The following is a 26,101-nucleotide window of genomic DNA, read 5'->3' on the forward strand; positions in this document are numbered from 1 at the left end:
GACAGCAATGATACTCTGCCTCATTTCGTCCGCTATCCTTAAGAGATCCAGTAATCCACTCGGGCTGAAAATCTCTAGGAGCTGTCAAACGGTACAAACACCTATAACATGACAGGACCTCAACCAATACCCTTGTTCCGGGTGCACTCAAGGAACAAAATGACCACCTAGCCAAATCAAAGATTGCGGAAGACTGACGCCCAATCTCCACAAACAACCATAAAAAACGAGTTCCAAGAGATAGAAAAGGGGTATTAGGAAAAAAGGGAACGTAGTGGTAGATCATTCACCTACTATCGCATTAGCAGCTATAAAAGGACCCAACGTAAAAAGGTCCTCATAGCGAGTCTGAACATTCTTCAAATAATGGGATGCAAAAACAGACTTACTTCTCCAAAATGTTGTATCCATCAGACTTTGCAGAGAACGGTTCTGTTTAAAGGCCACTGAAGTCGCTACCGCTCTGACTTCATGTGTCTTGACTTTGAGGAGCCTCTGATCCGACTCATCACACTGAGCATGAGCTTCTCGAATCAACAATCTAACGAAAAAAGACAAGGCATTCTTGGACATGGGCATCGAGGGTTTCCGAACTGCACACCACAGAGCGTCTGAGTTACCTCTCAGATTCTTAGTTCTGTCCACATAACAACGTAGAGCTCTAACTGGACAGAGAACCCTTTCCAATTCATCGCCAGCCAAATCCGAAAGGTTAGAAATCTCGAAGGATTTGGGCCATGGTCGAGAAGGGTTTTCGTTCTTGGCCAGAAACCCCAGTTGCAAAGAACAAATGGCTTTCCCATTCCGAAAACCAATGTTCTTGCTTAAAGCGTGAACTTCACTAACTCTTTTCGCAGTGGCGAGGGTAACTAGAAAAAGGGTTTTCAAGGTTAAGTCCTTAAATGAAGCCGAGTGTAAAGGCTCAAATCTGTCACTCATGAGAAATTTAAGGACAACATCCAAATTCCAGGCGATGGGAGCCGTTTGAATCATCTTGGTCGTATCAAAAGACCTAAGTAAATCTCGTAGATCCTTATTATCAGAAAGGTCTAGGTTCCTGTGTCGAAAAACCGTCGCCAACATACTCCTGTAACCTTTAATAGTTGATGACGAGAAGTTATGCTTAGTTTTAAGGTCCAAGAAAAAATCTGCTATTTGGGAAAGCGATGTACTGGAAGAGGAAATCGCGTTAGTTCTACACCATTCCCTGAACAACTCCCACTTGGACTGATACACCTTGATGGTTGAAGACCTTCTTGCCCTTGCAATTGCCTTGGCTGCCTTCTTCGAAAATCCTCTAGCTCTAGCGAGTTTTTCGATAGTCTGAAGGCAGTCAGACGTAGAGCTCGGAGGTTTTGATGATTTCGGGCCAAGTGAGGTTGTCTGAGAAGATCGGGTCTCATGGGAAGGCTTCTCGGGACATCCACCATCCATTCCAGTACCTCTGGAAACCAGCTTCTTGACGGCCAGAACGGAGCTATCAGAGTCATTCTGGTCTCCTCGTGTGAAACGAACTTCTGAATCACTTTGTAAAGGATCTTGAACGGAGGAAAGGCATAAACCTCCATGTGTGACCAGTTCATCAGAAAAGCGTCTATGTGAAAAGCTTCGGGATCTGGAACCGGAGAGCAATAACACTCTAGTCGTTTGGTCTTCGCGGTGGCAAAGAGATCCACGAGAGGTCGACCCCATAACCGCCACAGACTCTTGCAGATGTCCGGGTGCAGAATCCATTCTGTGGAGAGAACCTGACCTTTCCTGCTGAGTCTGTCTGCGCTCACATTGTTGACTCCCTGGGTGAACCGCGTCAAAAGAGTCACCTTCCTTTCCTCCGCCCAGATGAGGAGCAGTCTTGCAATCTCGAACAGAGGCCAAGAGTGGGTCCCGCCTTGTTTCGCAATATAGGCCAGAGCTGTCGTGTTGTCCGAATTGACTTGGACTACCTTGCCCCTGATCTGCTTTTCGAAGCCGATGAGAGCCAGATGAATAGCTAAAAGCTCTTTTTGATTGATGTGGAGAGAGGTTTGCTCTACCGTCCAAGTCCCCGAAAGTTCCTGCTTCTCTAGAGTGGCTCCCCACCCCGAGTTGGAGGCGTCGCAACACAACACGAGGTTTGGGTTCCTCTGAAGTAAAGACAAGCCTTCTTTCAGTCTGGGCTCGTTGTTCCACCATTGAAGATGAGACTTGATGGAAGTCGAGATGGGAATGCAATCCCTGTCGAGGCTGTCCCCTTTCTTCCAATGGCGGTTGAGATGAAACTGAAGAGGACGCAAGAACAACTTCCCCAGGGTCACGAACTTCTCTAACGACGAGAGAGTCCCCAGAAGGCTCATCCAATCTCTGACGGAGCAAAGATCTCTCTTCAGGAACGTTTGTACTTTTAGGAGGGCTGCTTGGATTCTCACCGACGACGGAAAAGCCCGAAAACTCCGACTGTGAATCTCCATCCCCAAATAAAGAATCTCCTGGGATGGAATGAGTTGTGATTTTTTCGAGCTCACCAGGAGACCCAGTTCTCTGGAGAGATCCAAAGTCATCTTGAGGTCCTTCAAACAACAATCGGCTGAGGAGGCTCTTATCAGCCAATCGTCCAGATACAGAGAGGCCCTGATTCCCCTCGAATGCAGCATGCTTGCCACGTTCAGCATGATCTTGGTGAACAATAGAGGAGCCGTGCAAAGTCCGAAACAAAGAGCCCTGAACTGGAAGACCTTGTTTCCGTCCATGAACCTCAGATAACGCCTGCAGCTGGGATGAATCGGAAGGTGGAAATAGGCATCCTGAAGATCTAAAGAGACCATCCAATCGTCCTTCCTCACAGCTGCCAGAACTGTTTTCTGAGTCTCCATGGTGAACGTCGAGTTTTGGACGTAACCATTGAGCACACTTACGTCCAGAACCGGTCTCCACCCCCCGGAACTCTTGGGTACTAGAAAAAGGCGGTTGTAAAACCCCGGAGACGTAACATCTTGCACTTCCTCTATTGCTCGTTTCTCTAATAAAAGAGACATCTGTAGAAGCATGGCTTGTTTCTTGGGACCCTCTCTGTATTTGGGCGAAAGATCCACTGGATCTGTGACTAAAGGAGGATTGGTCAGGAAGGGGATCTTGTAGCCTTCCTTTAACACCTGGACGGACCAGGGGTCCGCTCCATTCCTCTCCCAAGCCTCCCAAAAGTGAGTCAACCTGGCCCCCACTGCTGTCTGAAGGAGAGGGCAGTCAGACTTTACCTCGGCCGGACTTGCCCCCTCTGCCTCTAGGTTTCCTTCCTTCTGGTTTAAAAGAGCCTCTCCCAGAGGGTTTCCCACGAAAGGACTGAGGACGAAACCCAGAAGAAGATTCCTTAGGTTTTCGAGAGGAGAAAGACGGAGGCAAAACTTTCCTAGTCGAATGAGTAACTAAGTCATGTGTGGCCTTCTGAGTGAGAGCAGTAGCCACTTCGCCCACTAATTCCTGAGGAAATAAAGAATTAGACAAAGGTGCGAAAAGAAGGCCTGTCTTCTGATAGGGAGACACTCCTGCGGAGAGGAAGGAGCACATCGTGGCCCTTTTCTTGAGAATTCCAGCTGTAAACAAGGCAGCAAGTTCGTTGGAGCCATCTCTCACACCTTTGTCCAAGCAGGACATCAAATGAACCAAACCACTAGTGTCCGTTTCCGTCATATCAGAGACCCTCTTACTCAAAGCCCCCAAAGCCCAGTCCAAAAAATTAAAAACTTCGAAGGCCCTGAAAAGACCTTTAAGCAAATGGTCGAACTCTGGAATGGACCACCAAATCTTCGTCTTCCTTAAGGCAAGACGACGAGAAGCATCTACCAAACTTGAAAAATCCCCTTGGGCAGACGAAGGAAAACTCAAGCCCAACACTTCACCAGTCTCATACCACACACTAGATTTAGAGGCTAACCTAGCGGGAGGAAAGGCAAAGGCCGTCTTGCCAAAAGCTTTCTTGGAGTCCAACCAAGAACCCATTAACTTCAAGGCGCGCTTAGAAGATCGAGAAAGAACCATCTTGGTGTAAACTGGAACCTTAGTAGCTTTACCTAAGATGAATTCAGAAGGCGGAGAACGAGGGGCCACAGGGGTAAAAGAATCCGGGAAAATTCCAGTCAAAATAAGCATAAACTTGCGAAGGTCCACAGCATGCTGATAATGCTTCTCCTCCTCATTCTCAGAGACTTCCTCAATAGGATTATCCTCATCCGACTTTTCCTCTGGTTCGTCTTCTGGCAGTGCAGCAACAGCTGCAGCCTGAACCGAAGGAACAACGTCTGGATGGGACTGCCTGTCAAGGCCAACATCTGAGTCAATTGGGTGGGGAGAAGTAGAAGTAGATTGATGCGAAACACGGACATGTAGACGATCATCCTCAACCAACAACTGCTTAGACCGCTTAGAATTCAACTGTTGTTGAACAGAAGAACGCTTGAAATCAGACGGTAACTGTTGAAGATCGCCGCGAGGTCGCGTAAAGTCCGAGGATTGTTGCTGCGAGCGATCAAAGGAGTCAGGATGTCGCCGCTGTAAACCAATGTTTTGACGCGCCGCGTCCAAAAGTTGTTGCCGCGGGCGATCCACTACTTCAAATTGTTGCCGCGTCTCGTCCACTTGTCGACGCCGACGCTCTTCCCCGCGACCAGAAAACGCAAACTGGTCAACCAAAACTCTCTGACGCGACTCATCAAAATCAACCTGGCGTTGAACACTGTGAATGGGAGACCGTCTAAGTGATAACTCGTCAAGGCCATATACCATCGAACGTTTGTGCGATAACTGGTCTGACATCGAACGCCCAGACACAACGCCAACACTTGGTTGATAAGAATCCATCAACGAAGAGAGTTGTTCCTTCATAGACAAAAGCGCAGTCCATTTCGGATCAACAGAACTCCTAGAAGGAAGATTCGCACTAATGTCACCACGCATTTCAGGGGAAGAAAGCCAATCCGATGGAAGAGGAGGTGCATGAATAGTTACAAGGTCCGAATCGGAAGGAATCATATCCGCACGAACACGGTGATCTGAACGTTTGGCCGGAGTGCAAGCGCTGGGAGAACGGAAACGTTCCGGTGAACCCCACGAACTACATCCTGGCCGCACAGGCGATTCCCGACGCTGTGTGTTTTGACGCGCCGCGTCCAAATCAACATGGGAGCGTTTAAGCGGTCTCGACGCTCGCCGCCAGATCTCACTCCCCGACCCTTCATCGGAAGACGGGGATAACGTATGAACCTCACCTTTCCTACGATGAGGGTGAACGACCTGAGCTACGGCAACAGGAACGTTCGAGGGGACGTCTGCACGATTGATGATGCTTCTCGTTCCCTTAAGCCGTTCGACATTACTTCTCCCATGGGTTCGAGAGCTCGAAAGAGGTCTAAGGCTAGGTGAACGACAAGATCGTGCCGACGCACCCTCCGCAACACTAAACACATTATCAACACTTGTCACAACACCGAGAGAGTCACGATTCTTCGGTACCACATCAGACACTCGAGTCGACGCACCTTCCGCAACACTAACCACATTATCAACACTTGTCACAACACCGAGAGAGTCACGATTCTTCGGTACCACATCAGATACTGAAACACTTTCCACAGTTCCGATAGGATCACGGTTTTTCAATACCTTTAACTCTGAAAAGATAGTATTTCTATCGGCTGCTAAGGACTCAACTTTCTCACCAAGAGACAAAATAGCAGTAAACATGTCCTTCATAGTAGGTTCCTGATCTACCACCACAGGGGAAGGAACAGGATTAGGAACAGGTAAATTAGGTAAGGTTCTATCCACAGATCGGGAAGAACTACGCCTAAGTCTATCTCTCTCTAATCTCCTAACATAACGATCGTAAGTACCAAAATCATCATCAGTTAAGGAAAGACACTCATTACACCTATCATCTAATGAACAAAATTTACCCCTACATTTTACACAAATAGAATGAGGATCAATAGATCCCTTAGGAAGTCGTGTACGACAACCCTCACTAACACACCTACGCTGAGCAGGGGAGGAGTCGGCCATTTTAAAGTTAACGTGAGAGACCGACAAGCAAAAAGTAAGGGAAAAAACAATAAAGAAAATCTCAAACAAAAAGATTTCAAGATAAGAACCAAGGAAAATTAATCAACGATAGCTTAAACTCAAAAAAGAACGTTGTACATCACCAAACAACTTCCCAAAAGAGTAAAAACACGAGAGCGAACTTCTGTATGTCAGTCAGCTATGACGGCAGAGAGAAGAACTGGAGTTGGTGTATAGTTCCACCTGTTCTACCGCTAGGGTGCGGTTGGTACACCTGGCGTATCTTCGATAGCGCGAGATTTGAATTTTCTGCCCTGGCGTCAGGGACTTCAGCTCTTTTATATAACCAGCGGGTAAGTTTTATATTTAAAAACAATTCATTAAACTAACCTTCTGCATTTTATTTAACATTACCAAAACAACCATGAAGCAGTTAAATGCACAGTACTGTTACATACAGTAAATACAGTACGGTACAAGTCAGCTGATTTGATCAGCGTGAAAAGGTAAACATTACAGTACAGTACATAATGCAAATGGCCGCTTGTTTACGTAAGTTTCTAGCAAAAAAAAATGGGTAATGGAACAATAAAATAGCTTTCAGTACATTTATTTAAAAAGGAATTAATATACAGTACTGTACTAAATGTACAGTTCACTATATTTACTACGATTTTACTTCAAGTCAGCTGATTCAGAAATGCAGTGCATATGTATGGCCGATTGTTTGTGCAAGTTTCTATTATGTAGTGTGCAGTACAGGATAATAAAACAACTTACTGTACTGAACTTTACAGTATTATACAGACTACTGTAATATGATAAAGTAAAATATTTGTAATAACCTATTTTATATGAAATGGGGCTATTTGTTGACTTCTACGGCTGAAAATCGTAGACATCCGAGTTAGGTTACGCCTACCTTAGACCAAAATTTAACACTAACGACTTACGAACAATCCAGCTTACGAACAGACTCTCGGTCCCTATTGTGTTCGTTAGTTGGGGACTGTCTGTATCTCGCAAATACGGACCCTACTACCCCAGTGGCCTACACCGTCTCCATAGATCTTACACATGCCTATTGGCATCTTCTGATAGGTCAGCACTTCTCCCCCTACCTTAGTTTCAGAGCTATGCCTTCAGGCTCAATATAGCTCCAAGGATTTTCACAAAGCTAGTCGAGGCCATCATCCAACAATTACGAAGCAGAGGCCTCCAGGTGACTGGCTGGTCTAGGCTGCAACGAAGTCAAGAGAGTCCTCGGATGGCTCAAGAAGTCATAAAATTCCTACAGTCTCTGGGCTTTCAGATCAACTCCGAAAAGTCCAGGCTGTATCCAGCTCAAGGATTCCAGGGGTTTACTTGAATCTAAAATTACACACCCTCTCTCTACTACAAGGCAAGAGAAAGGAAATCACAAATTCTGTCAGGTGCCTACTTTGTTCAAAAGTACTCACCAAATGGCAACAGGAAAGAGTCTTAGGTCCACTGCAGTTTGCTGCTGTGATGGACCCAATCCTAAAAGCAAGATTCAAAGATGCCAACAGAGTCAGGAGAAGAAAGGCATCAAATGCTCAGAGATCTTTACCCCAAAATCTCAGTCTTACTGCAAAAGCAGCTCAAGCCGTGGTCCACTGCCAAGAGTTTATCAACACATGTCCCTCTGCAGTACCCTCCTCCTCCCATGACTATTCACACGGACGCCTCAGAACCAGATTGGGGGGAGGACACTCCCCTTCCAAGAAAGTACAGGGTCAGTGGTCAATTGCATTTCAGAAATTTCAAATCAATATTCTGGAAGCTATGGCAGTGTTTTTGACTCTGAAGAGACTAAGCCCAAAGACAAAATTACTCATCAAATTAGCCATCGACAACAGGACGATAGTCCACTGTGTTAACAGACAAGGCTCCAGGTCCCTCAGATCAACCATGTGATCCTAGCCATCCTCATTTTAGTAAAGCGGAGGAATGGGCATCTCTCAGCAGTTCACCTCGAAGGGGTTCGCAATGTGACGGCAGACACCCTATCAAGATTCAAAAGATTCAAGCCTTTGGAAACAGAATGGTCTCTGGACGCAAAATCATTCTGTTTCATCCTCGAGCAAGTCCCAGAACTGCAAATCGATATCTGCGAGCTTCAATAAGAAGCTTCCCCGGTATGTAGCACCAGACTTAGATCCGGAAGTGACAGGAACGGATGCGATGTCTCTGAATTGGAATCAGTGGTCTCACATCTACCTATTTTCACCATTCAACCTCCTTATTAAAATCCTCATCAAACTGAGGACTTTCAAGGGAACAACAGCTCTAGTGGCTCCCAAGTGGCCCAAGAGCAATTGGTATCCTCTTGTTCTGGAACTCAAACCTCCCAAAGTCCCTATACCATTTCCAGTGCTGTTCCAGGATGTTCAACAGAAGACTGTCATCGCTTCCTCTTGGATAACGAAAACCCTTCAGCTCATGATTTTCTCACTCCAGCGACTCAAAGAAAGGTCGGAGTTGCAAAGGAGAGAATTGACTTCATAGAAGAGTACAAGTCCAACACCACAAATACAATATTTGTCTTTCTGGAAAAAATGGGTTGCATTTGTGAAAAGTCATCAGCCATCTTCCATTTCTATGAACTTCTGTATTTCTTTCTTTATTTCATTGAATGATCAAGGTGTAGCCTCTATAACTACTGCCTATGGCACTAACTAGATGCATTGCTTATGCTTTTGATATTGACCTCACTAGCAAGCTGTTCAATAAGATCCCGAAGGCTTGTGCTAAACTGAAACCTAATGCTCCTCCCAGGGCTATTTCTTGGTCATTAGATAAAAGTCCTGCACTTTGCTTCCTCGATAGATAACGCCTCTACTTCTCTGAGGGATCTCACACTAGAGTCTGTGGTTAGACAACTGGGCCTTTAAAGGCGGTCAACTTTTTAAAGGGGAGACGACAGGATCAAATCTTTCTCTGAAACAGCTAAGGTTCAAACTCACCTATTTCATCAGAAAGGCTGACCCTAGAAAAGTTGCCTCTTCCTTAACCTTTTCCAATCTATGTCCTTTACAGGCTTACAAGCTTATACGAGCTGGAAATCTTCAATAGTGTCCTTCAAACATTACTTAGGTCAGTAGAAAGAAATTAAAAACTTTGTAGTGGCCGCTGGTTGTGTAATTAAACCAGCGTCTTAAGTGTTGTATATGGACTCTTATAGACTAAACAGTTGGGACTTCTCAGTCTACATTGTGCAAGGGGACTCATGTTCCTCTTTTCAATGTACTATTTAAAATTGCAAAGAGTCAATGGTGATATTTTTCCTTTTATGCCTTGAGTGTTTTCTGTATATATCTACTGCATATGTTACAATTGATTACTGTTACGTTTACGTATCTTTGGAAACAATAAAAGACAGCTGTTCCTTTTTGCATTGCCTTTCATGGGACCTACTGTACAAAAAAGTATTGTACCTCGATTTTTAACCCTCCTTTTATAGACTTCAGTCCTTTCATTCGCTGGAGACAAAGATCTTCTCCACAGTGAGTGGGACTGTAATGTTAATTCCCTTTCCTCCTACTTTTTGAAAACATATCACTTGCACCATAGCTCAGTACCATAGTTACCAATGCTAAGGGAAATATTATTGTCTATGGGGTGTAAAGGGTTAAAACTCTCCTAGCTACAACTGAGAAAAATAATTCTCTGGTACACTTCCATCAGGACGACATGGTTCGAGGCCAATAAAAAGGATTATGACATAGGAAAAATCTATTTTTGGGCGAGATAGCCATGTGTCCCGATGGATTGCCCGTTACTTTTCTTCCCTTCCCAATTCTCAGTGTGGGGTCTCGCGTCATGCATTGGCAGCTCCTAGAATGGTTCAAAAGGAAACGTGTTAGTTGTAGCACATTAAGATTGGGAGTTGTAACGGCTCTTTAGCCCACATATCCTATCCTATCCCTTATCCTTCGAGACAAGGTTAACTTTATTCGGGGAAGGATAACCATGGCTTGATATTAACACATCCCTGTTATATACACGATATCTCTCAGGATATTCGCTCTGGAGGTTAGAACTCCGTTGATACCTCTAAGGTAAAATTTCTCTGGTATATCACTTGCAGAAATACCCCAAGTAGAAGCTGCCAATGAAGAACTTCTATCAGGACGACATGGCTAATCTCGCCCAAAAACAGACTTTTCCTATGTCAAAATCCGTTTTCTACTTTTTAAGTGCATCTTCCTTCAGCCTTTATAACCTTTCAAATAATTTGTTCAACCGATCTGATAAGTTTTCTCACGCTTGTTTCAACCAGTGCAGTGGCATGGAATGAAGAACAGCATTTTCATTAATTACCAGATTCAAAGGCATTATGATTAAGGAATGTAAGAATTTTGTCAGAGTTATTCAGTCAATACATAGTGATTGACAGCCATTATTTTAATCTTTAAAATCTTTTTCGCTCTTAATGAACAATACTGAATTCTTTCTATCCAGTAGGCTTATAATAAAGAAATATTTTGTAATTATACATACAGTGATACCTCGGTAGTCGAACGACTCTAAATTCGAACAAATCGGAGTTCGACCAAAAATTAGAGTAAATTTTGCTGCGGTGTTCAAACAAAAAATCGGAACTCGAACAGCCGAACGCGTGGCCGAGTGAGATGAGCGGCCATCTCGGCTACTCTCGCTTGGTCGGGTAGCATCATTTCAAGATAGAGCGTCAGTCCGACAACACGTGTTGAGAATTTATTGTGATTTAGTGCGTTTTATTATCTTCTTTTGCCGAGTTAGTGATAAGGGGAAGGATAAGAGGAAAACAGTGAGAACAACGATCGAGATGAAGAAGGAAATTATTGCGAAATACGAGAATGGTGTACGAGTGTCTGATCTAGCCTTACAGTATGGCATGGCGAAGTCGACCATTTCGACCTTTTTGAAAAATAAGGAAGTGATAAAGAAAGCTAATGTTGCACAGGGAGTGACAGCAATTAGTAAGCAAAGGCCACAAGTAATTGAGGAAATGGAAAAGTTGCTCCTTATATTTATTAAAGAAAAGCAGTTGGCCGGGGAAAGTATAAGTGAAGCTTTCATTTGCGAGAAAGCTCTTCATATTTACGAAGAATTGGTGAAGAAAAGTGCCAGTACTAGTGAAATTGATTCGTCATTTACTTTTAAAGCAAGCAGGGGCTGGTTCGAGAAATTCCGGAACAGAACTGGTATTCACCGTGTGACTAGGCATGGGGAGGCAGCCAGTTTGGATCAGGCGGCAGCTGAAAAATACGTTGGCGAATTCGACCGATACATTAAGGAACAAAATTTGATCCCGCAGCAAGTCTTCAATTGCAATGAGACCGGGTTATTTTGGAAGAAAATGCCGGCCAATACCTACATTACCAAGGACGAGACGAAGATGCCAGGTCACAAGCCAATGAAAGATACTGACGTTGCTGCTGTGCGCCAATGCTAGTGGCGATTGCAAGATTAAACCCTTGTTAGTGTACCACTCGGACAACCCCCGGGTCTTCAAAAGAAACAATATCTTGAAAAGTTCACTATCAGTTATGTGGCGCGCTAACACTAAATCTTGGGTCACAAGACAATTCTTTAGTGAGTGGATCAACGAAGCGTTTGCCCCCCAGGTTAAGGCATACCTGACTGAAAAGAACTTGCCATTGAACTGTCTTCTGGTGATGGACAATGCTCCTGCACACCCTCCAGGTCTAGAGGAAGACTTAAAAGAAAAGGACAGTTTTATCAAGATTAAATTCCTGCCCCCCAATACTACTCCCATACTCCAGCCCATGGACCAACAGGTCATTTCAAACTTTAAAAAACTGTATACCAAGGCCCTTTTCCGAAAGTGTTTTGAAGTGACTAGTGATACACAGTTGACCTTAAAGGAATTCTGGAAGGATCACTTCAGCATCCTCAACTGTGTGAACATGATTGACCAAGCTTGGCGTGGTGTAACCTACAGGACATTGAACTCTGTCTGGCGAAAGCTGTGGCCATCATGTGTAACAGAGAGGGAATTTGAGGATTTCCGATCAGAGGCGGGTTCAAGCACTGCTACTGTTATTTCTGAGGACACTGTTGTCGTTGATGAAATTGTTGGCATGGGCAGGAGTATGGGGCTTGAGGTCAACAGGGAAGACATTGATGAACTTGTTGATAGCCACTCTACTGAGTTGACCGTTGAAGAATTGTTGCACCTGCAACAACAACAGCAGCAGGATTTGATTGGGGAGCTGGAATCCCCAGAAGATGAGGATGTAAGAGAGGAGGTTCAGAGTTCAGTGATAAATGACATGTGTTCGAAGTGGGGAGAGTTGCAGGCTTTTGTGGAAAAATATCACCCAGAAACAGCAGTAGCAAACCGGGCAGTGAACATCTTTAATGATAATGTTATGTCTCACTTTAGAAGAATAGTGCAGAAGAGAAAGAAGCAGCTGACAATTGACATGTTTTTCACAAAAGAAAAGAGAGCTGCTACATCCCAGCCTGATTCCCCTCCAAAGAAGAGAAACAGAAGAGAAAAAACCCCTGAAGGAGATTTGCCCTACCTTTTACTGCAGAGAAAAAACCCCTGAAGGAGAACTACCCAGCCACATCATGGAAGGGGACTCTCCTTCCAAGCAGTAACCTCCCCCTTCCATCCTCTCCACATCCATTCCTGTATGCCATCGAACCGCTGCTCAAAGGTATGTACTGTACAGTAAATGGTTTAAAATTGTTTTATATAGTTTTCCGACCAATTTCGTACACATTTAAATAATTATTGTTGTTTAGGTACACGATTTATTAATATTTTGGGCATTTTGGAGTGCGTAGGAACGTATAAAAATAAATACCATTATATCTTATGGGAAAAAAGGTTTCGGTACTCGAACAAATCGGAGGTCGAACACTGATCCCGAACGGATTATGGTCGAGTACCGAGGTATCACTGTATTTCAAATATTTTCTTCATAGTTCCTCAATTCAATGAAGAACTCAAAACTAAAATACCAAGTTACAGTAAGCAGCATATACAACAATACATGTACATTACATGAATTTACTTACCTGAAGACTTTGGCATATGAAGTTTTAAGACCTTCTAGTCCTACCCATGGCCTGTGTGTCACGTCTGAACTACTGTTTCCCATTGTCATCAAACTCCTGTAGCATCAGTGAAATACATTAAAATATTAAAATGGATGATAAATTTATTAAATGATTTAAGTAGGCTCCTTAATTTTTGCAAGCTAAATAGTACCAGTACAGTAGATATATAATGGTAATAAGTTTTTTCTATGAAATTTATGGACAAAGATAATAGAGATATTTAGTAGATCATGTTAAAACACTGAGGAAATTTTTCAAGCCTAGATTTCAATCTTGGCTTTATTCAGAGAGAGGTCATCTTGCTTGATCATCTTGCATGAATATTATATATGTACATCTGACTTTAAACATTTTTAGGTTACTAACTGACAGCAAAATGAATTTCACGGTCATTTGTGACACAAACAATAAATTCATATACTGTAACAAGACAGTTCTCTTGCATCCACAACTTTAAGGCACAAGGCTATGGTCCCCATGTTGACACCATGACAAGAGACAATTTGTTACTTAATGCAATACAGTACAGTACTATGTACTGTAAACCCTTTTCTAAGTGTGAATAAAAGAATAAAAACAAAACACTGGAAAATTAAGTAAATTTATACCATACAGTACTAGGGAAACATTCAAAATAATCCATTTTAGATACTTACAAAACACCATGGTATCTATAGGGTGTACCGCCAGGTAGCTTGAAATTGCCAGAGACATGACTTCTAGCTGCATCAAGCCAAGTCCAAAGGTTTTTCAAAGACATATCATCTGTTACATCTCCATTACTTGCTAGGTTTTCAACCTTAAGGGTACAAAAAAATTTAATAAATCAACAAAACCCTTCTTAGCAAACCATATTAGGAAACTTAGGGAATAAGAAAATGCAAAATAGAATTAGATCTACTTTCTTATGAAAATCATAAATCTGTCAAAAGGATTTGTTCTTAAATAATAAGTCAGTTCTACAATAAAATGCCGACTATATTTCAATTATAGTTGTATATCATTAAGATTAACAGGATCTGCTTCAATATTTAAACATCAAGTAGAATATTGCTATTAAGCCAACTCAAAGGATTCACTCTTACAAGTGAAAAAAACCCCAAATGCTAAAAAGCAAATTGGGAGGATAAAAGTATAAAAGGCATTATATTTGAGGCTGATGGGATATGGTGAATACGCTTTTGTAATATGTGCACAAAATAATACCCACACTGGTCAGTGTTTGGAATCTTGGGTAACATATGTGGAACATATTTTACAAAGCATTCAATATGAAAAACTATGAACATTTGTAATACAATATAAGAGTCTAGGGCCTAAACATTATGATGATTACACCATTGGTACTTCACAGGATGCTAACCTACAATCAGCATTCAACTCATATCCCCGACATAATAATCTTATCAAGAATTCTATTAAGAATGTAACTGTAATTTCTCTTTGCAAATACTTCCAGCAGCTTATAATTATTCTAAAATAGATTAACCAAAACATAAAAAGGAAATCTTAAATAATATTGTTAATTACTTCAATACTTTAGAGATTCATGTTCCATTCCTTTAAAGAACAAAATGAGATTCAACAATCTCTCCAAAGTTACAAGAATATCTGTCTAATTAGTAAGAAAGCCCTTCGTATCCTATAAGTTAACCTGGAATAAAGATAGGGAGCAGGCAAACAAAGAGCACTAATGCTGCTTGGAAAATCAAAAAAATAATAAATAAATGAAGACCTAAACCTGCTAGGAATCTAAAAGTACAAAAACAGTGCTAAGAGAGCTCAATTCAAGTCTAACCTCTAATAGAGAAAATCTAATATAACTTTAATGATGATGATGAATCAGACCAAAGAGCTAAAGATTCTAGTTCTTCAGTGCAAGGCTTTCAAGAACTGGTTTATCTGTTAACAATACACTGTTTTTGGTATTCTCTTCAACATGGTTCTGGTAAGTAGCACAAGTCTAATGCAAGGGTCTGAATAGCCACACAGTTCTGGACTGAAGTCTACAAACATGTTAAAAATACATTTAGAGTTAAACCACAGGGGTCAGCCACATGCACTGCATAACACAGTGAAACTTTGGGCTTTGACTGGATAGTCAGGGTAAGCTAAGCTGTAGGGCTAAAGTTGATGAGAATCCTGTGATGTTAGCTGCATAAACAGTATAGAAGGAGTCTGGACGGAGGTGGTCTCCCTCCCAGGGCTGCGGGCAGTGGCTGTCTTTTGGACAGGTGTTCTGTGCACCGGGGGCGCATGTTGCCCACACTGCATGACATGATAGTTGGCTGAACCACAGCGTAGGCACAGGTTGAGGTGTCTGTGACACTCGTTCACCAGGTGCCATGGTTTCTTGCACCAAGTACAGTACCTCCTCTGGAACTGAGGAGAACTATCCGGAGTGCGAGATGGGGCAGGCGCATTTCCACAGGTGCAGGCTTGGGGACAGGTTGAGGAGGAGTGCGGGGATACACTCGGTCAGGTGCAGGTAAATGGTTGGGGGCAGAGATGGCAACCCTGTTGGCATACAATTGATTGATTGATTGATCTGAAGTTTTTTAGCATCCTGACATCGAAGGTCATTGAAACCAATATAATTTAATGTAAATAAAGAATAAAAAATATTCAATTAAAACCATAAAAGTAACTATGTCATTATAAAAGTTAAATAACTTCAGAAGACCTGCTTCTGAAATAAATCTAAAAATGCCGCTAGCCTCGTCCAAGAATCTTGGTAAGGATGAACCTGCCATCCTCACCCCGAGCCTCAAACAGATATCTATTTCTTTCTGTGCTATAAGTGGGGCATTCAGTCAACAAATGCCTTACTGTCAAGGGTATCAAACAGTCGTCGCAACATGGTTGGTGTTGGCCAGCCAGAGGAAACATGTGTCATCTGAGTGTGACCAATGCAGAGACGACAAAGAGTAGTCTCCCACTTTCAGGGCATTACATTATACCTCCAAGGAGATATAACATTTGCAATTTCTCTCATCTTATTTTCAGTTAACCTATCCCAATGCTGTTGCCAATTATCATAAATAAAAAAATTTTAATTGTCAGTAAAAAATCATTATAGAGAATGGTATCTTCTTTGTCTACATCTTTTCCCACTTTTATGTGGGGTCGATGTTTCTGGCCAGTGTTCTCCATCTACCTCTGTCCCACACTTCATCACCAGTTAATCCCTTTGATCAAAGGTCATCCTTGATACAGTCCATCTACCTTCGCTTTGGTCTCCCTCTCCTCATTCCCTGTACGTCCATTTCCATCACTCTCCTCCTCCCAATATACTGTTCATCTCTTCTCATGACATGACCATACCACCTCAGTCTACTTTCTTGGATCTTATCCGATAGTTCTCTAACTCCTGTGGTACCCCTAATTACCCCTAATACAGGACAGGGAGGTCCTTGAGCTAATGTGGACAAATCATGATTACTAAGAATGACTACAGAGAATGGGATACTGTACCTTTTTAGTAGCAACTCAGCTGCAGCATTCTTTGCCAGTGTATCTGGCTCTCCATTTCCAGACACACCTATGTGTGATGGAACCCACCAAAATTGAACTGTTATACCTTTCAGGCCAATAATTAAAGCCTATCTAAAATTGTTAAAATATCACAAATTTTAGGTAATTTGTATTTTTCCTAACAGTACTTACCTCGAACTACTTTCTTAGGAGTATCTGGGATCTCCTCCCATCCGACCAGAGTTTTGTGTAGTTTACCCTAAACCCATTTTCTATGAGGGGTAACCTCAGGCGGAGTGATACACGCCCTGAGGCTAACCCCGGGTCAGAGAGCATGTCTGCTCAGGTCTTGACCTCCAGTAAGTTCTTGATAGCTAAGGTCTCTAAGGATACCAGGGGACACTCGGGGAAGGCAGGGTGGGCCATTACCCGAAAGTAGTTCGAGGTAAGTACTGTTAGGAAAAATACAAATTACCTAAAATTTGTAATTTGTTCCAACACGAAGTACTTACCTCGAACTACTTTCTTAGGAAACTTATACTTTGGGAGGTGGGCGTGGCCCCAAAAAGATCTTGAGACCATGCTTTTAGAAAATCCAGAGACCTAGAAAGGAGGCTAGGTCGTGTTGACCCCATAGAAAATCGATCAAGAGGAAACTACACAAAAACCCATCTTAGTGTCTAAGAAACTCATCTGTGCAAGAAATCCTAGGGAACATGTCTTCCCCTCGTTGAGGTACTCGTCTCTGGCTCAGGGCCCTCTCACAGCCCACTTGAAGCGGAAAAAGGGAAAGAAGGTACAAGGGGGTTTAAGGAACGAACCTGTGTCTCTTGTGCTTGTTACCCGCGGTTATCACTGAGGCTATGCCTTTAAACCGTTTGGAGCGCGGAAACGACGGTACCTATTGAGAACCCGTCCAGGGATCTTCTTGAATGGTCCTTCAAATAGTGAGCCGTGAAGGTAGACTGGTTGGCCCAGGTGCTTGCCCTTAGGATCTGGCCCACTGCCATATTCTTCTCGAAAGCCAATGTAGTACTCAGGCCCCTGTCATGGGGCCTGGGCTTCCCCGGCAGGGGGATTCCTGCCTTACTGTAGGCCCTGATGATGACCTGCCGCAACCAGAAGGAGATGGTATTCTTCGAGACTGGCTTCTTCATGAGGCCTGTGGAAACAAAAAGACTTTTGATCCCGAGCCGGAGTTTTGCTGTCCTTTCCAAGTATTTCCTCACTGCCCTGATGGGGCACAGGCGCAAATCCTTCACGTCGTCCGACCGGGGGATTGCCGGAATTGAGAAACCTTCAAATCTGGGGTCCCACACGGCAGGGTCCTGGGTCTTAGCTACGAAGGAAGGGACGAACTTGAACGTGACTTCTCGCCAACTTTTAGAGTGAGCCACTTCGTAGGACAGACCATGAATCTCGCCTACCCGTTTAGCTGACACTAACGCCAGCAAGAAAACCGTCTTGAGAGTGAGATACTTGTCCACGATGTCTTTCATGGGTTCGAACGGGGGTTCGGATAACATTTTCAGAACCCTTGCCACGTCCCATTGTGGCACCTTCACAGCTTGCGGGGGGCATGATTGCTCAAAACTCTTAATGAGCATTGAGATATGTCTGGAATTACCCAGGTCTATGCCTTTCAGGAGAAAAACTTGGCCCAGAGCAGAGCGGACTCCCTTGATGGCTGGGATGGACATGTTGACCACGTCCCTGAAGTAAACTAGGAAGTCCGCTACTTGCGGGATGGAGGCCTTCAGGGGCCTGATGTCCCTAGCGGCGCACCATTTGGTAAAGGTGGCCCACTTAGCCTGGTAGACAGCTGTCCATGACCGTCTCAGGTAGCCCGACATCCTCGTTGCTGTACTCGACGAACAGCCTACCCTCCTCAGGAGACGCTCGATAACCTTCACGCGTGAAGGCGAAGGGACCAAGGATTCTCGTGGAATCTTTGGAAGTGTGGTTGCCGGAGAAGGTCTGGCCTGTTGTGCTAACTCCCTTAGGTCCACGAACCATTCTCTCTCCGGCCACCAGGGCGCTACCAAAGTCATCCATAGGTTGTCCGTCCTTCTTACTCTGTTGAGGACCTGCCTGAGCATCCCGAAGGGGGGAAAAGCGTACACGTCAAGATTGTCCCAAGGATGTTGGAAGGCGTCCTTGAACGCCGCTTTCGGGTCTGGTACAGGAGAACAGAACACGGGGAGCTGCGTGTTCAGCCTTGTTGCGAAGAGGTCCATCACCGGAGAACCCCATTTCTGAATGACGATCCTGGCTACTTCCGGGTGCAGAGACCATTCGGACCCTACCACTTGCCCCATCCTGCTGAGGCCGTCGGCGAGGACGTCCCTTTTCCCTGGAATGAACCTCGCTGAGATTCTGATCTGCTCGACTTCGGCCCATTCCAGAAGTTGTAACATGAGGACGCACAGCTCCTTCAACCTTAGGCCTCCCTGTTTTTTTATGTAAGCTACCACCGTGGCGTTGTCGCACATCAACGCCACGGTGTTTCCCCGGAGTAGGTGTACAAACTCCTGGCAAGCTCTTTGTACTGTCCTCATCTCTAGTACGTTTATGTGCTGGGTCTTCTCTAGGGCTGTCCAGTTCCCTCTTACTGATTTCCCTATGAGATGGGCACCCCACCCCTCCTTCGATGCGTCCGTGAACAGAAGCATCTCCGGAGGGTCGGCTGCAAAGGGCATCACTTTGAGGGTGTTCGTCCTGCAGCTCCACCATTCTAGGACCCGTTTCGTCTTCGGGAACACCGGGACCACTCTGTGGGGGGAATCCATTTGGTTCCAGCTTTCCTTTAGGTTCCATTGGACCTCCCTGAGCTTTAGCCTGCCCTGGGGGACCAGTTTCTCCGACACAAGGTGGCCTATCAGTCTCTGCCAGTCCTTCGCTCTCCTGGGTTGGTCCGTCAGGAAGGGGCGGAGGACCTGGTCTAAGTTGTCCAGCCTGTCCGCGGAGGGGAAGGCTTTCCCAAACCGGGAATCCAGAACCATTCCGAGGTAGGTCGTCCTGGTGGAGGGTATCAGTTGGGACTTCTTTAGGTTGATGGTGATCCCCAGAACGTTGCAGAACTGCAGCAACATGGCGCCTTGCTCCTTCATTACTTCCTCTGAGGCTGAAAGTAACAACCAGTCGTCCAGGTAATAAATCAGGCGAATGCCCTGTTCGTGTGCCCAGACTGAGACCGTTATGAAGACCCTTGTGAAAACTTGGGGGGGCAGTGGACAGCCCGAAGCAGAGGGTCTTGAACTGCAACGTTTGGTTCTCCCATTTTACCCGTAGGTGCTTCCTGCTGGAGGGATGAACCGGGATTTGGAAGTACGCATCCTTGAGATCTACTGACATCATGAAGTCCCCTTCTCTCAAGGATGCCAAGACTGATTTCGGAGTGTCCATTTTGAAGTCGGTCTTGCAGACGAACTTGTTGAGGGCTGAGAGGTCTATGACCGGTCTCCAACCTCCTTTAGCTTTCTCCACCAGGAACAGCCTGCTGTAGAACCCCGGACCTGGGTCCTGGACAGGTTCCATTGCCCCTTTTGCCAACATCGCTGAGACCTCTCCCTGCAGAGCTGTCTGTTTCAAGGGATCCTTGGGGGCTAGCCACTCCGCCTGCTGGTCTGGCATCAGAGGTGGAGGGTCCACTAGGAAGGGCAACCTGTATCCTTCCTTCAGTACTGTCACGGTCCACGGGTCTGCTCCGTGTTCTTCCCATGCTTGCCAAGAACGTTTGAGGCATCCCCCCACCTGAGGCTTCGGCAGGAGTAGGGAGCCTCCCTCCCTATCTTCTCCTTGAGGAGCAGCCTGAACGCCCTCTTCTGGACGCCGCGAACGACGGCCTATAGGCGGCTTGGGTCGAGGCTGATCCCCTACGGGAGGGCTGAGATGACTTGGACCAGGTTGTAGCCGAGTTGTCTCTCCTAGGCTGGCTAGGAGCGGGCCAAGGAGGGCGAGGCGCGTCGATGGAGGACCTTCTGAACGCCGGCCTTCTGACCGGGTGGGGCCTGGTCTCGTATGGTTCCTTCAGCCTTCGAACTCTCTCCATCGATTCCTCCTCTGCCTTCGGGGAAAAGATCGCGTCGTCCCACAGGGTCAGGTTCCTCAGAGACCTGGCCTCTCTGTCCGGAAGCCTCCTAGTCAGCTTGCTTAAGACGGTGTCCCTCCTTCATAGGACCCAGTTGGCGGACAGGGCTAGCGACTACTGGGATAGGAATTTCAGGGCCTTACCTCCCGAACTGATAAGTTCCTTGAGTAAGGCCTGGGTTTCCGGTACGGTCAGGTCGCAGGATGACTGTACACCCACCAGGGTGGAGGCCCACCAGGGTGGAGGCCCACCAGTCCAGCCAGGAGGAGACATTGACTAGGTCCTTCGAGATCTCCTCCATCATGACCGCCTCCGAAGGAGAGAAGCAGATCGGAGCCGTGGATGCCCTTTCTTCTGAGGCTCCCTGCCCCAACACGGTGAGTGCTGGCTCCAGTGCACAGGCGCCGGCTCGCTGTCCCTCTGGGAGGTAAAACTTGCTCTGGGACTTCAGGCCCTGGAGTAGCTTGGAAGCGCTCTGGGTCTTGGGCGCCTCGGCGTGGTTGGGCACGATCCTGTCCACGTGGGCTCTTCCCAACTTAACGTCCCTCGCTAAAGGAAGAGCCAAGGAGGGGCGCTGCTGGACCGGGGCGTCCACTATCCTGTTGAGGCTGGAACGCCATGCATCTTCAGAGGAGGGTTCCGGCACGTCCAGTCTGTGGTGGCTTCTGATGAGGCCTATCACCCTCTGATAGGCCGATACCTCCGCTGCTGGCCCCTCTCCATGGTCATCGAGATCCTTCGACGGGCGCGCTGACACATGTGACGGGGGTACTCAGACGGAGGACCTCGCACGTGGGGGAGTCCTGGACCGACGCTCTCGCGGGGGTTCACGTCGAAGGACGGGCATCGCTGTCGAGACGGGGGCCGCCGTCCTGGGTCCATCATCTCTTCCGGAGGTTCTCGTATCTGCGGGCCTGCCCGTCGAGGAAAGCCGAGGGCTGCGCTTGTGACGAGCTAGGCCTTTGGAGGTCAGGACTCGGCTGCCAGACCGAAGGGGCGACTCTCTCCACTGGGCGGATGGAGCCGGAACCTTCGCGGTCTTACGCCTGTCGACTGGAACCTGCCATGACGAGTCCCTCCGTCGGGTGCCACTGCTGCCGGAGGAGTATCTATCCGGGAAGCTCGTCCTCGGACGCCAACTAGAAGGGCCCGGCACCGCAGCTAGCTCCAGCAGCCTGTCGCGGTGAACCATCACCCACTCACCGTCCGGGGAGGCCCTTTCCTTCCACTTCCTCTTGGGGGATCCTGGGCGCCGACTCTCGTGGCGCGACCTCGAGCGGGAGCGAGAGCGCGACAACTTCTTGTGGGACTTCTCCCTCCGTCTCCCGAGCTTCCTCAGCGCCTCGTCCTCCGAAGAGCAGGAAAGCTCCTCCACTGAGGAGACCGACGACTTATAGGCCCTCTTCGAAGACCTCGCCTCCCTCACTGGTGTAGGAGGATACCTGCGACGCTCCGTGGAAGACGACGCCTGCAAAAACACCTCTGGGAAAACGGCCGACGGCGCTGGGGGGGAGCGAGGAGGCTCTCTCGTGGGAGACCAGGTCCCGAAGTCTTCCTCCATCCTCATCGGAGACCTGAAGGGCTTCTTAGGGGGAACCCATGCAGTGGGGTCCGACGGCGGGGAAAGCTCCTTCTCGACGTCGCCCTCGGCTGCTGAATCGCCTGAAAAACACGCCCGAGAGGCTGGAGAAGAATTAGTAACATTTTTTCCCCCCATATGGGGTCATCTGAGGAGACGTGACCTGCTGGCACCAGGCCACCGTCTCCCGAAAACACTCCCGCCCCTCCCTCAGGACCCTCACTCGCCTGGAACGACGCCACAACACCACTGTCTTGAAGGTCAGACTCTTGGGGAAGGGCCGCGGGCCTCTTCCCCGCAACGGACTTATCTCATCCCCTACTTTGGGTAGGGGAGGTTGGAAGAAAAGCTCGGACCGACGAGGCACCCGGCGAAGCAAGGGAGGAAGGGACGCTGGGCTTCTTAGGCGACTTCTTCGTCGCCTTCTTTTTGGTGCTATACCGCACCCACTGCACCTCATTCCACGACTCGCACTCCGGACACGTGGCGGAAGGGGAACACACGCTGCCCCTGCACGAGGAACACAAAGAGTGCGGGTCAACTTCGGGTTTCGAGAGGAACGCTCCACACGATTTGCCGGCCATAGGCCCAGGACAACGGCGAGGATGCTCCATGATGTAGGAGAAGTACTACGAGACACAAGCACGCACTAAGAGAAAGCACAATGGAATCACGTGGGTACAACGTGAAACACAAAGGGTCGGGGACACACAAAGTCACACTGGAATTAGGAGAGCGGCGAGATGATATCGCGACGCGACCAGAGAACTTACTGGAGGTCGAGACCTGAGCAGGCATGCTCTCTGACCCGGGGTTAGCCTCAGAGTGCGTATCACTCCGCTTGAGGTTACCCATCATAGAAAATGGGTTTAGGGTAAACTACACAAAACTCTGGTCGGATAGGAGGAGATCCCAAATACTCCTAAGAAAGTAGTTCGAGGTAAGTACTTTGTGTTGGAACAATAAAGGGTTACTGGAATTAAAAACTTCTAAAGCTTGTAGAACACTTCTTGCATCACTGAAAATAATAAAATTGCCCTCCTCTTTTAACGCTATTTTCTCAACAGCGGTTAGTATGCCCTATAGTTTGGCAGTATATGAGAAAGATATTAGAGGAAGAGCCCCTCTACAGTTAAAAGAACTACTATATACACCAAATCCAACACCAGCATCAGATTTGGAGTCATCAGTATATATAATAGTCCAAGTCCCTTTGTTCTTCAACATGTTCCATAAAAAGAGGCCTAGCTTCTAATTCAGTCATGTTCTTTTTTATACCAATAAAATACTGTATTTACAAAAAGATATCTTTCTCAATTTCCATGGGGGGGTTGGTGATATCCTAAATTGAAGAACTGTTTTTTGCTATATCAAGACTGTTTATCCATTGTTTTACCCAAAAACCATAAGGCTGACAAGATTTTGGGTGTCACTCAAAATATCTGCAATGCCTTACAGAGTTTGCAGTCTGAAAGGCTAAAGAATTGGGAAGTCTTTGCAACCTAAACCAATACCGAACAATATAAGATTCTCGGTAAAGGTCTAAAAGTAATTCTCCAGCGTCAACAAAAAGACTTGGGACAGGCGATGTTCTAAACACTCCTGTGGACAATATAATACCAGCATAATGTATAGAATCTAATATTTTTCATTGGCTTGGGGTGGCTGAGGAGTGCATTTCACATCCATAACCTATTTTTGAAAAAATTAGGGCCTTGTATAATTCTAAATGTTTTGCAGTCTGCACCCCATGATGTATGGGACAATAAGATTCAGAGCCTCAAGACATTTAGTCTTTAATGCCTTTAAGTGAGGAACCCATGTAAGCCTACAATAAAATACCAATCCTGAAAATTTAGCTTCACTTACACATGGGATCTGTTGACCTTTGATGTATATATCCGGGTCTGGATGTATTCCCCGGATACGAAAAAAATGGACAACAACAGTTTTGCTTGTCGAAAACTTAAACCCATTCATATCAGCCAATTGAATAATTTTGTCAATTGAGAGTTGTAGTTTTCTCTCAACCACTACCATTCTAGCTCCAGTAAATGATATAGAGAGATCATCTACAAATAGTGAAGAGAAACTATCTTGGGGAATGACAGAGGATATCCCATTAATAGTGAGTGCAAATAGTGTTACACTTAGCACACTACCCTGGGGAACTCCTCCTTTCTGACATTTCCTCTCTGACAGTTTCTGCAATTCACACTTGAAAATATCTATGTAAAATAAATGATTGAATGAACAATGGTAGCTCTCCTCGTAATCTCAAATTCTGAATGATTTTAAGTACTGTATACCATATCTCCATGCAGTATCATATGCCTTTTCAAGGTAAAAAAAGACTGTTACATGGTGCTGTTTGGAAGCAAAGGCTTCACAAATAGAAGACTCGAGTCGTATCAATACATCAGTCGTTGAGCGTATTTTTCTAAATCCACACTGGATAAGTGATAAAATAACCTTCTTTTCCAGATACCACATCAGTCTTGCATTGACCATCTTCTATATGATCTCAAATAAGCAAGATATCAATGCAATTGGTCATTAGTTTAATGCTAAAAACTTATCCTTACTGGGTTTTAAACAGGTTAAAATAATGGCTAATTCCTAAACACTTGGATAGCTATGATCATGCCATATTCTGTTTATAATGCTTAAAATAAATAACTTGGTATTAACAAGTACATGTTTAATCATTGCATATGGAATTCCATCAGGTCCATGGCTGTATCATTTAGGGCTGGGGAGTCGGAGTCGGAGTCGAGGCCAATTTATGGACTAGAGGAGTCGGAGTCGGAGTCTGTAAAATTCTACTGACTCCGACTCAGACTCCTCAAAAATGAAATTTTTGCGCGGGAGAAATATTCTCTTTTGGTATCCTAAGTCACATTTTTTCAAAGTAGCTCAAAAAAAGTTTCATATTACCCGCCGTTTTCTTTAACACCCTCTCGAATAAAGGCAGTCACTGGGAAACACATATAGCTCCTGCCATCTCTCATCCATAAGCCAAATCAAAACAATAATATTATACATGCGATCAGCTGTTCTCTCCACGCACGAGTCTCTGGACATTAAAGTTTATTTCATGATCAACTCTTCATTTAATCACCATTAGCCATTTAAAAGGTAGGAGCTGTTACCGATTCATAGTTTTATGCAGCACGTATATGAATAATCTTAGAATTAAGTCATTATTTATATGTAAACATCTCGAAATGACGGGTGTTTTGATTACAGTTTCGTGTAACCTAGCTGAATCCAAGAAATTACGTGAAATGTTTTCAATAAAACAATTACTTACTAGGCTAGTAGGCTACTAATGATGAAATGCTATTTTGACTAATAGGCAACATAAAATAAGAAAATTATATAAAAATATTTAATTATTCTTATTTTTTTCTAAATTGGAGTCGGAGTCAGTTCTAAAAAATTATAGGAGTCGGAGTCGGATGTTCAGAGTCCCGACTCCCCAGCCCTGGTATCATTACACATAGCAAGTATGGAATCAAATTAATCTTTCAGTAAAAGGAGGATTGTACGACTCTTCCTTTCCTGTTGCAAAATTTTAAATTTTCTTTTCTTCAATGCTCCTATACTGGTGCTCCACACCTGCATGATACATTTGAGAAATGATCAGCCAGGGCATTGCTAACCTCAGTTGCTCCAGTCATATACTGTACTGTCCATTATCCTTCAACACTGGTGGTGGGTTTGGGGTGAATTTGCCTGCTATCTTTTATACTTTCCTCCATACAGAATATAGTGGTGTTCTACTGTTAATGGAGGAAACAAAAGACACCCCAAGACTGGTGCCT

The 26,101-nt window shown here is 45.3% G+C and overlaps 1 protein-coding gene across 1 annotated transcript in view; it reads right to left on the reverse strand.

Moving 5' to 3' along the window:
- Positions 1-26,101, reverse strand: part of mio (GATOR complex protein mio) — a 127,193-nt gene that overhangs the window by 44,219 nt on the left and 56,873 nt on the right. The window contains exons 10-11 of the mRNA XM_068346299.1: positions 13,788-13,930; positions 13,090-13,185 (exon numbers count right to left, since the gene is read on the reverse strand). Coding sequence (XP_068202400.1) covers positions 13,090-13,185; positions 13,788-13,930 — 239 coding nt within the window. The remainder of the gene's footprint in view (positions 1-13,089; positions 13,186-13,787; positions 13,931-26,101) is intronic.

The sequence above is a fragment of the Palaemon carinicauda genome, chromosome 22, assembly GCF_036898095.1.
Source record: "Palaemon carinicauda isolate YSFRI2023 chromosome 22, ASM3689809v2, whole genome shotgun sequence".
NCBI lineage: Eukaryota > Metazoa > Arthropoda > Malacostraca > Decapoda > Palaemonidae > Palaemon > Palaemon carinicauda.